Source organism: Rutidosis leptorrhynchoides, chromosome 4, assembly GCF_046630445.1.
Source record: "Rutidosis leptorrhynchoides isolate AG116_Rl617_1_P2 chromosome 4, CSIRO_AGI_Rlap_v1, whole genome shotgun sequence".
Lineage (NCBI taxonomy): Eukaryota > Viridiplantae > Streptophyta > Magnoliopsida > Asterales > Asteraceae > Rutidosis > Rutidosis leptorrhynchoides.
Window position 1 is genome coordinate 618,595,001 of NC_092336.1, and position 12,733 is coordinate 618,607,733.

A 12,733-nucleotide genomic window follows, 5' to 3' on the forward strand; every position below is an offset into this window, starting at 1 on the left:
GGATGTATTGTTAAAAACTATTATTTACGGTGATTGTCTATATCTGAAAATCATCAGATGCTGAAAACCTTGGAATTTGATATTCCTTTATAGTGTGCCTTTTTAAAAGAATGCAATGTTTACAAAATGTATCATGTAGAGGTCAGTACCTCACTATGAAATAAATGAATGATGTATTCGTCCAAATGGATTTGGACGGGTCATCACAGTTAAGAGTAATGATTAAAGAATATGAATCTTTGATCCGTTTACTGACAACACAATCGATTTGAGTTGTTGATTTATCCCCAATGGATCAAGCGTGATAATCAGATGAAAGGTCATCAAAGCTGTACACAATCTTAAAAGCTCCTAAAATTGAACATTATACTTTATCTATACATGATAAAATTTTAATCATACTTTAGACTTTTAACATGATTTTCATCTAAACATACCAAATAAGAAAGAAGCTATATATCCTCCAAACACCACAAGCTGGAAACTGATGGTTTTCTGATTACGCTCCAGTTGATGAATCAAGAAGTATGTCACATGGCACATTCGTATAACGCCAATTGTCAAAGTAGCGTGAACAAAAGTTTTCCAGCAATATAGAAGCGAAAGTGGATTCATGGAAGAACCCTATGAAAAGTAACATAGCCATTAGTTCCACATTAACAGCACAAATTCCAAGTGTACTAATCAAGACGACTGAACAAAACTACAGGTCAACTATAGTAGAAATTTGTTATAACATGTATAACCATGTTTAACACAATAATTATTTGAAGAAAAAAAAAAAACCTAATATTCACATGTTGGCAAATTTGATCATTACCTAAGAAGCTGCCATTTCGACCCTTAACCGAACCATCCCATGTTACGAATTCTGTTATAATCATAATCATAACAATAACAAAGATATATTAGACATCATAATCTCCACTTCATACCTCATGCTCAATTACGAAAAAAAATCCCCTTTTTCACTCCATCATCAATTAAAGAGTTAAATATCTAACTGGTGAAATGGTAGCAGCACCAAAAGGGGCACCTCCAATGTAGGCTGAAGTTTGGAAAGCTGGGTATTTCACCAGCTTACCACTGGTTGCGCCTTTGGTGCTGACATAGCAATGTAAGGAGCACCGGTTGGGTACCATAAAATGGACCATCCTGACCAACCGCTGGCACAGGTGTAGCAGCAATATAATATATCGTACTGATATTATATCGTAGGAAAACACAAACAACCTTCATCAGAAAATAAATTGATATTATATCCTATAAACACAAAGAACGTGTTCTTACCTTAATAAAATTCACTCCATTAGCACTCACATACCTAAAATAAAAACAAATGAAGGTTTACCTATCGGTACTCGGGTTTTGGATGTCTGGCTGAACCATTATGGTTAGTAAAGCGTTAAAAAACCCACAGTTCTAACATTTACATTCATCTAATGAGTCACACTAAGCATATGCATTCATATATAAAGTATATCCATTTAATATCTACATCTAGAATTTGACCGGAATCTTATGTTAAGATAGAAGAAATTGGCACCAAATTCAATTTTAAAAACGTCTGTCTGCTATTTAAATGAACTCGTCGACAATGTTTAGAACCCATAATACAACTCCAAAGTTGTTTCAATTCTTCGATACATCCCATGGCTTAAACAGGTATACCGTACATTTCTTTAAAAGAGTTTCATCTGTCACTGAATGTTGATACATTCATAGTTAGCTAACATATTATACGACTGCATCATGGAACAAGTTTATTTTAGCAAACATATACTTGGTGATAATTGTTAAAATAGAGTCGGGCATGCCCAATTCATCTAATATTATGTGTACCATAAGTATTAGTATTGTGTGATGAAATTCAAATACCTGATGGGTCTTGAGAGGTTGAAAGGAAATTTGACAAGTGGGATGATTTACCTTCTTATTGTAGTTTAATTAGTATCCAGTTGACAGATACCCTCGCTTAATCAAGTGGACTCTTATTTCATCTGCACATTGACATAACAAACTTAGATACTTGATGGTAACATTTTCTAATCAGACACGAGGATAAATGCACACTAACATGAAGTTGATTCAACATCCCAACCAATCCATCACTTCCGTGTCATTCAACATCCCACCCAATCCATCATCATCCAAATCACTATTGTTCCTTCTTCATCATCAACTTAAACCTGAGTTAACCCTTGACGGGTCGAAATTGCAACCTCAATAAAAAAACATTGAAAAAGAAGACATTTTTATTTTTTATTTTTAATTCTCATTATCATACTCACTTAAAATGAAAATCCCTCACAAAAAGAACAACCCTCCCATTTTTGTCCTTATAATTGTAACTATCCATATTCCCAATTTCAACCTCGGCAGCAACATGTTCCTGAATCCAACAACCATAAACAAAAGTAATGTACCTAGCATTAAACTTTTGTAAGAAACAATGTCATGCCTTTAAAGAAACACACCTTTTAAGTACTCATTAGCAATTAGAGCAACTTATGGTTTACTTACCCATTTGCAACATTTGATAGAGAAAGAACGAAACATATCTCTTTGGCCATCACATCAAATTAAAAAATTGCACAAGGAAATGTAAGGGATGGGATTGCAACGGCTTGATAATCAATGGTTGGATTTAGGTTACCTTATCTTTGAAAAAAATAGCTTAGAATGAAACAATCAAATAGATTGAACGTGATGAATGGTTCAAAATGTTTATGAATGCAAAAAAAAAAAAAAAAAAAAAAAAAAAAAAAACAATCATTTTAACCTTTCGTCAATTCTCTGCTCTCGATATCGATTTTTCGATATGAGATACAAGAATCTCATATGCTTGTCAATTCTCTGAATCGCGAACCCTAATGCTTCGTCAAATCTATGCTTTCGTCAATTCATCCTCACCATCGTTTCCTTCTGAAACTCACAACACAATCAAGATAAGCAAGAAATTAAGAAACCCTAAAATTCAAACCCAAAACGAAAAAAAAAAGATTGTATTTTTTCTTACATGGAGATGGAACAGAATGGAAGAATTTGAATTCTCATTTTTTTTATCTACTACTATGTATCCTTTTTTTTAGCCTTAACATTGGTAGCAGCTTAGAGATCGTGGAATTGCATTTTTTGAAGAACCCTAAATTAATTTGTTTAAGAATCAGTAAAATAACTAATACATATAGCATAGAGAATCGTTGCATAGTTTTAATTTGGAAGATTAAAACTTTAATTGATTCATGCATCCCATTGTCGTAAGAATTGTACAGAGAGAAGGGTGTTTTTTATTCAATTAATTTTTGTGATTTCTGTGATAATGGAAAGAGTGCCATAGACTTCGTATTTTCATTATGTACTTGACTTGACGTGATATTTGAGGTTACTTTTGTCAATAAACAACACAAAAAGGAGAGAGAGACAAATATTGATTGATCAAGCAATCTAATGGTTGTTATTGAAAGATAGTATTTAATCCAATAGTTCTTTTTTCTCCATTTAAATTTTTTTGAAAAATGATTAGTTAAATTGGACTTTGTTATAATATATAATATAGATATAGAATATAGATATAGATATAGATATATAATATAGAATATAGAATATAGATAGATTATTATCATTATTGTTATTGTTATTAGTATTGTTATTATTATTATTATTATCAATTATATTATTATGATTTGTATAATTACTAGTATTGTTATTATTATTATTATTATTATTATTATTATTATTATTTGTATTATATTAGTATTCTTATTAGAATTATTATTTTTAGTATTATTATTAGTATAATTATAATTATTAGTATTGTTATTAATATTATTATTATTGTTGTTATTAGCATTATTATTAGCCTTATTAATGGTATTACTATTAGTTTTGTTACTAGTATTGATATTAGTATTATTATTATTATTATTTGTATTATTTTTCCAATTTTTGCAACAATGAGAACAACAACAACAACAACAACAACAACAATAATAATAATAATAATAATAATAATAATAATAATAATAATAATAATAATAATAATAATAATAATCATCATCATGATAATGACATTAAAAATAACGATAACAGTAATAAAAATAGTAATAGTAATAGTTACAACAATAACAAAGAATAGTAATAGTAATAATAATAATAATAATAATAATAATAATAATAATAATAATAATAATGATGATGATGATGATGATGATGATGATGATGATGATGATGATGATGATAATAATAATAATAATAATAATAATAATAATAATAATAATAATAATAATAATAATAATAATAATAATAATAATAATAATAATAATAATAGCTACCTTCAATTTTAACCCATAAGAATTCATGATTTTTTTTCCAGTGTATATATCAATATCAACATTGAATTTGGAGCTAATTTTCAAGTCACTCGAGTGGACCCTTCACATTTTGATGGTTACTTACGAACTAGCACAAAAATGTTATTACGTATGGTCTAATCAGTGATGAATTTCGGATGAAAGCTTAAAAGTTACAGATTTTTTTTCTTCAAAACTAATTATATTTGAATTGTACGACCATTTACTTAATACACTATAAATATCACAAATATATGGGTCACATACTTAATTTAGTGGCATTCTGTATAATTTAAAAAGTAATATGTAACAAAATTTTCAGACTAGTGATATTTCCAGAACTCTTTATAAGGCTAGATTTGTCCCGACCCCCCAATCCACTTCTTGTTTTGATGAGCAAGTTTATCAACAGACTCTTCTAAACAAATTTCAAACTAGTGATGTCACCAGAACTCGTTGTTATAAGGCTAGATTCGCCCCTACCCCCCCACTCTCATCCTAGTTCTACTCCCGCTCGAACACGCTTAATTACAGAGTTTTGACGGGAACTGCTGTGCTTGTAGCCCCAAAACGCGTTATGTCTAGTAAGGTGGGGAGTTAACTTATAAGGGATTTAAAGTTACAAATTCTATCCGATGTTGGACGAGTTATTACACTTCCTAGATTTAATTGGAAATATCCTTCGATATTAAGGTAATGTAGATGAGGTGGGCTTATATATTATTAAGCAAAACAGACCCATAATATATCTTTAGTGAACATATTTGGACCTAGCCCACGAATGTATTTGTTAAGGTAATGTAGATGAGGTGGGCTCATTGTGGGTTGTACTTGTTACTTCCTTTGTCCCCATCTTATGTCTGTTTATTCTCTTTAGGATGCTTAAAAATAACTGTGAACTTTTATAAATAATAAGAATCAAGTAAAGTTCTATTACAAAATATACTCGCTTAATATAAAAAAATAGGTAAAAAATAATTGATTATATTGGAATTCTAACAAAAAGTAGAGGGTAATTATGATTTTTTTTTTCTTTAATTGTATCATTTTTGTCTGTGCAAACTAAAATTGTGATTAAGAAATATAATAACATAAAAAAGAGTTATGTGTTTAAAAATAAAACTAGACAAAAGGCATATATATATATATATATATATATATATATATATATATATATATATATATATATATATATAATGGACCAATCGAGGGATAAGCACTAAATGGGGTACAAACTGGATAAGTGAATATGGGCCTCCCATTTCATATTTTTAATAAAAAATACAATTTATGCTGGAAAAATGCGGAGGGGTAAAATTAGAATTTCACATTTTTAATTTCCGTATATTTTATCTTTTCTCCTCGTTCATTCCTCTTCTGTTCGTTCTCTCTCTTCGTCATCAATATTCATCATCATCTTCATCATTAATCTTCAACATATATTCATCGATTAAATTTAAATCGTAGATTCAATTCAATCGTTTATTTTTAATTTTTTAATTTCTACTTTTAACTTCAATCGTTCATCCTGTTACTTTCGATCTCTGTATTCATCATCAATATTCATCGTCTTCATCATCAATTTACAACATATACTCATGGATTTATCTTCAATCGCAGATTCAACTTCAATTGCTCAATCTGATGGTTACGTTCATTCGTATTCTCTTTTGTTGTTTTACTTAAATTAGTTTTATGTTTAAAATTAGGTTTAACTGATATACGTCGTTCGTTTCTTTTTTTCCAGTTCATGTTCTTACGAATTCGTCTAATGAATCAGCTGCTGATTCTGTTGCTGATACATTTTCTAGTAAGTTTTTCATTCATCATTCATCTGATATTTTTTATCATTCATCCAGTCTCTTTTTATGTTTAGTGTTTTTTATATGAATTAGATATTCATTTTGATCAATGATAAATGTAATTTTTCTGTTCAATATATATGTTTTGATTCATCAGTGAAATCTGCTTTTTTAGAGTTTTGTTGTATAATAAATGTTTTTTGTTTGTGTTGTATGATAAACTATACGCAGTTTCATGTACTTTTATACCATTCATTATGTATTTTTTAACATTCATCTGTATTTTTAATCATTCATTATAAATGTAGGCAGTTTATAATATATAACATTCATTTATTGTTTTTCTTTGATCATCATGTAACATTTTAATCTAATTATTGTATGGATTTTTTTATTATTCATCGTAAACTTTATGTTGTTTTATTTTTTTTATCATTCATCATGTATCATTCATCATTCATCATTCATCATTCATCATTTATGATTCATCATTCATCATTTATCATTCATCATTTATCATTCATGCTTCATCATTCATCATTCATCATGTAATTTATAACTAATTTTATTGTATTTTTCTTTTATAGGCACCAACTCTGTCTGTAGAAATCATTTTTTGTCTTCTTATGAGGATGAAGGTCCTGATGGAAAGAAATTGTGGTTTCCTAATGTTTCAGATCATTTTAATCCTGTTATTGGTTCCATATTAAGATCATGGGAAGATTGTTTATATTTTTATGACTTATATGCTGAGGCTGCTGGGTTCAATATTAAGAAAGCTTCTGAAAATAAAGATGAAGATGGTTCAGTTATTTACCAAGTTTATAGGTGTAATAGGTCAGGTCGTCCTATCCCAAAACCTCTTGTTCCCCCTGCTATTGTTAATCCACCTGCTAATTTCAATGCATCTCAATCTGTCCCTGATCCTGATTCTTCCATTCCTGATAAACCTGCAAAGCGAAAGCGTCGGCGTAGGAAAGTGTCTAACCGTAAATCTTCTAGTATTAAGGTTGAATGTGAAGCTTGCATTAGATTCAAACTTATTGAGGGTAAGATTGTTATTTTTAAGTTTTTTGAGGGGCATAGTCACAAACTCATAACTGAGAGGAATAGGAATTTGTTGAATAAAAGGAGGAAGTTGGATCCTGAACACATGGAATTTCTTTTCAAACTTAGTACTCGATCAAATATGGGTGGATTTAAAGCTCACACACTTTTTAGTGCTCTTAGTGGTGGTATTGATAATGTTGGTCCTTTGCCTGTAGATTTCAATAATTTTCATCGTGATTTGATCCAATCTCTAGGTGATACTGATGCACATATTGCTATTGAACAACTGCTTATGAAGAAAAATACTTTACCTAACTTCAGTGTCGAGTATTATTGTGATCATAATGATTTTTTACGTGGGGTTTTTTGGGCTGACAATATTTCTAAGTTGAACTACAAAGAGTTTGGTGATATCGTTGGCTTTGATGCTACATATGGTACAAATATGTAAGTTTTCTGTAATTCGTATCACTTTTATTTTTGTTATTTATCATTCTATTTTTATCATTCAACACTTTATTTTTATCATTCATTTTCATCATTCATCAGTCATCATTCATCATTCATCATTCATGCTTCATCATTCATCATTCATCAATCATCATTCATCATTTATCATTCATAATTTAATCAGTCATCATTCATCATTGATTTTTCTCATTCATATTGTCAGATTACTTATTTTACTTTTTTTATCCTAAACCTGCACTTTATTTTGATCATAAATTAACTAAATAATTATTATTTAAGACATTATTCATTCATAATATCATTCATTAAACATTAAAAACATTACTGAATGATTGAAATACTTTATTTTTATCATTCATCTTATAATTTTTATTTTATTTTTACGTGATTTTTTATTACTGATTTTTTATATTATAGGTATAACATGGTTTTTGTACCTCTCACTGGAGTTGATAATCATAAGAAGCTTGTTATTTTTGGAGCTGCTTTATTAGCTAGTGAAAGCATAGAATCATTTAGTTGGTTTCTTGATTATTTTCTCAAAGTTTTTGGGACTGAACCGGGCTTAGTGTCCACTGATCAAGATCCAGCAATGTTGGAGGCTATTAAAATAAAGTTTAAGACTGCGCAGCATCGGTTATGTATGTGGCATATCAGTTAAAAACTTGAAAAAGGTAAATTTTCTAGTTTAATTCATGTTTTGATATCATTCATTTATTTTATATTATTTTATTTTTTTTATAGGTTGGTCGTGAGTTGTTTTCAAATAAAGATTTTTGTAAGCAAATGAATAACATATTCTGGAATCAAGAGTTGAATGCTGAAAAGTTTGAAAAGTGTTGGCAACATGTTTTAGATGAATTTGGCTTGCATGATGTCGATTGGTTTAAAGATATGTATGTTATGAAGGAGAAGTGGATACCGTGTTTTTTTCGAGATACACCAATGGCTGGATTGATGAGAACGTCATCACTTTGTGAGTGAAAATTCATTCTTTATAAAATGCAAGAACAAGCATTCTAAATTGGTGGAGTTTTTTTCACGCTTCGATGTTGTAGTTGAAAAGCAGTGCCATAACAACATGGTTCTCGAGTTTGAAATGGATAATAGATCTATTAATTGTGTTACCAATAAGCTAATTGAGTTGCATGCTAGGGATTTTTATACACCAACCATGTTTCTGTTGGTTCAAGAAGAAATATTTCAGTCTTCTTTCTCTTGTGTGCAAATCAGCTCAACCATTGAAGAGAATGAAGGCAAACAATTATGTGTAATTGAAGAGAAATTTCCTCCTACTCGTCTAAACTGGAAATATAGGGTCAGCTTTCACTTCATATCTTTTTAAATTTTTCCTAATCTGATTACTTACATTTTTTTAATATATTTTTTAGGTTTAATTTATTTATTTTTCTCTTTCAGTATATTTGTCATTCATCATTTTTTTTTTGTTATTATATGTTTTTGTCATTCATCTTTTTTTCATTCATTTTTTTTTGTCATTCATCATTTTTTTCCATTCATTATGTTTTGTTATTTATCTTTGTTGTTAATTTTGTAATTTCCTCTTTTTTTTTAGGTTACTTTTGATGTTAAAACTGCCGAAGCCAGCTGTTCGTGTTTGCTTTTTACACGTGAAGGTCGTTTATGTAGGCACATATTTTATGTGTATCATGTTCATGATGTTGTTGCTATCCCTATGGTTCATTTGTTGAGGAGGTGGTCAAAGGAGGTATCTCAAACATTTAATTCCATTTTCGTCTATTCTGATGATAAGTCTGAATCCAAAAAGATTATCAATCACGTTTTCAACAAACTTAGGAAGGTTTCCTCTTTATATCGAGATGATCTAGATAAACTTGTTAGTTTTAGAGATAAGTTTGATGTCTTAATTGGCGATTTTCTTGGTTCTACTTCTGATGAGCCTTCTACATCTACTAGAGGTGAACATATTAATAGACTATGGGGATTCTCTAAACCAGTCAATTCGAATATTCGTGCTCCGGAGAATATTAGAAACAAAGGTCAACGTAGATCAAATCAGATATTGTCTTCCAAAGAAGTGGCTGTTAAGAAACATGTTAAGCTAAGAGCTTGCAAGTGTTGTGGTATTCTTGGTCACAATGTTCGGACTTTTACTACTGACCTTACTCAACTACATAATTCAAAGAATAAAGGAAAAAATGTCATTGACTGTGGTATTCATGATCACAATGTTCGGACTCGTACTACTGACCTCACTCAACTACATAATTCAAAGAATAAAGGAAAAAATGTCGTTGACTTTGAATTAGAAGACGAAAGTGAGGAAGATGATGAAGACGTTGCATATGAAGATGAAGATTCTGATTCTGATTAACTGTTAATGTTTTTATCTTTTTTATAATTTTCTATATGTTTTTATACTGCTACTCTTTTTTAGTATAATTTTCTGTGAAATTAGATTACTAGGTATTTTTTCAAGTTTTGGATCATTCATTAAAGCATTATGATCATGAATTCTATCATTCATAAATTTTATCATTCATTATATTTGTTTATCTTGTTTTTAGTCATTTTTAGTTCTTTCTTTTTATTTATCAGATTTATTTTATTATTTATCACGTTATTTTATCATTCATCACTTCATTTTAATCATTATTCTTGTCATTTTAATCATTCATCATCTCATTTTATCATTCATCGCAAAATTTTCATCATTCATCACCTACTTTTATCATTCATCATCTTCTTTTTATCATTCATATTGTTTTCCATTAGTGATCTCTATTTTATCATTCATCATCTCCTTTTATTATTCATATTTTTTTCCCCATCATTTATCACCTTACTTGTTTTCAACTTTTTGTCGTTCATCATTTACTTTTTTCATTCATTTTAATTTTTTATTATTCATCACCTCCTTTTTTCATTCATCTTGTTTTTTAATCATTCATCACCTCCTTTTTATCATTCATCTTCTCAAGTTTTATTACATTGTTACATTATGAATTTAAACTATTTTTTTAAAACAAAATGATTTAAAAAAGATATAAATGATTAATAAAAACATACAATAATTGTAATGTTACAAAAAATGATTTTAATAATCATAACGATTCATCATAAAAGATATATAAAATAGTTTATATCATGAATCATAATCTATCGTTATTTTAAATTCATAATCATTTATATCTATTTTCAATATATCATTCATCGTTTATCAATTTTTCTAATATATCACAAACATTCATCATAAAAGTTTCAATCATTCACCAAACATATCATTCATTGTTCCATTTTCCATCATTCAGGAAACAAACATTTAGTTTATACAAAATAAGCATCAAACAAACATTGGTTTAAGACGTTGATGTTCATAATTTGTCAAAACACAGTTCCAAAATATTTCATTTCATCACCTGAATTCTTCTTCTGTTTCAAGACATCACTGATCTTTTTTAAAACCTTGAATTAATTGTCTCTCTATGATTCTTCTCTTCTTTCTTTAGCTTCTCTTCTTTCTCTTTTTCTGAATGAGTTGCTTCATAGGTATTGTACTTTTCCATCCACTCATTCATAGATTTATTTGTAGGATGTGTTAAAATCTTCACTCCATATTTCACACGCAAGTCATTCAACTGTTTTGTTTGACCTGGTCCTTCTTTAAACAAACCGCTCTTCCATTTAGGATCTCCCATGTATGTTTCCATGTGACGCATCACGAAAACACCACAGTCTATATCGTTTGATTTTGTGCTCCATGCCAGTGGTAGCACGTTTACTTTGCATCCCATTTTTTCAATTGGATTTCCTTGCTCTTTTAGATACTGTTTAAAAATCAATCCCTAAAAACAATATATTCTCTTAGTTAAGTATTAAACATTTTAGTAAAACAAACTACCTATAGTTAAACACGATGCTTATCAATAATTTAATCAATATCAATTTTATTAATCGCTAATTCAACATCATTCATTTTAATCTATTTTACATACAACTTTACAATTAATTATTCATATATGTATATAATTTATCTATACTTTTTTATCATTCATCATAATTATGCGCAGTTTTTTTAACACCTAATATTCTATCATTCATGATATACTATAAGCAGTAATATGTATATTTCTATCATTCATCTGTATTTTTAGTTTTCATCATAACTATCTCCAGTTTTTTAACATATAATTTTCATATTGTTTTTTTCATTCATCATAAACTATATGCTATTATATATACTTATTGAAGTAACATTTCTGAGTTTACTTACCACATTTGTTGGTATCTTTCCATACTTGTTTTTGTATATAACTTCCTTTCCTGAATTGTCAATCACATCAAGGATTCCAGTTTTCATGTTTGCACAGATCACATAAAAGTGATCTGATTTGCAGATTGGAAACATCACCTGTATTGAATTTTTTTTATATCAGTTTATATGAAATATAATTCTTCATTTTATTATGAAATATGTAAGTATATAATTTTTATTTGTCATTTTTTTCATACCAGATCATATGAACTGAAATTCCTTTTTCCTTCTTCATCTTTCACAAAATTAAGTACATTGGCATTGAATTCTTCCTGGTCTGATTTGGTTGGCTTACTCTTCATCAACTTCTCTATTCTCTACATGGTGAATAATATCAAGTTAGTTTTTAAATTATAAAAAATATTTTCAAACATATGATATAAAATAACTCATGAATGATATCTATTCATTTAATTTATACATTAATATTGAAATGATTGAATATTTTTTTAAAACTTACAATAAAACTTGTTGGCATGAAGTATCTTTTCGGAGAGTTAACTGAAGCATGCTTTTCTTCATCATTCAGGATTGATGACCAAACATCAATTACTGGCGCATGAACAGCTATCCGATAGAAGAGACTAGCCATGGGCATTGGGAAACATGCTGTTGGATAATCACAAGTGTATACAAAATTGCTGGAAAAAAAAATAGATATCCGAAATTATGTTAATTTTATCATTATATATGTCACTATTCCGGTATCTATTAGTTGTGTTTTTTTAATACATGAATGATAATATATAAAAGTATACTTA

At 28.7% G+C, this 12,733-nt stretch overlaps 1 protein-coding gene and 1 long non-coding RNA gene across 2 annotated transcripts; one reads left to right on the forward strand and one right to left on the reverse strand.

The window, feature by feature from the left end:
• Positions 1 to 369: 369 nt before the first annotated feature.
• Positions 370 to 2,728, reverse strand: LOC139904107 (uncharacterized). Its single transcript, XR_011778663.1, has 3 exons — positions 1,291 to 2,728; positions 821 to 871; positions 370 to 624 (listed from the first exon to the last, which is right to left on the reverse strand). It is a non-coding gene; the product is annotated as an uncharacterized lncRNA (long non-coding RNA).
• Positions 2,729 to 5,950: 3,222 nt separating this feature from the next.
• On the forward strand, positions 5,951 to 10,031 carry LOC139843061 (protein FAR1-RELATED SEQUENCE 5-like). The gene is made up of 7 exons (XM_071833142.1): positions 5,951 to 5,999; positions 6,100 to 6,162; positions 6,742 to 7,651; positions 8,093 to 8,276; positions 8,420 to 8,651; positions 8,734 to 8,993; positions 9,252 to 10,031. Exons 1-7 carry the CDS (start codon positions 5,951 to 5,953, stop codon positions 10,029 to 10,031), a joined length of 2,478 nt encoding a protein of 825 aa, XP_071689243.1.
• The last annotated feature ends 2,702 nt before the right edge of the window (positions 10,032 to 12,733 follow it).

Excerpts from the sequence above, each read along its gene's own strand:
- LOC139843061 (XM_071833142.1), top strand. The coding sequence starts at position 5,951 with ATGGATTTATCTTCAATCGCAGATTCAACTTCAATTGCTCAATCTGAT. Across the intron at positions 6,000-6,099 it reads TTCAATTGCTCAATCTGATG|TTCATGTTCTTACGAATTCG; the intron begins GTTACGTTCATT and ends CTTTTTTTCCAG. Across the intron at positions 8,652-8,733 it reads GATGAGAACGTCATCACTTT|TTGAAAAGCAGTGCCATAAC; the intron begins GTGAGTGAAAAT and ends TCGATGTTGTAG.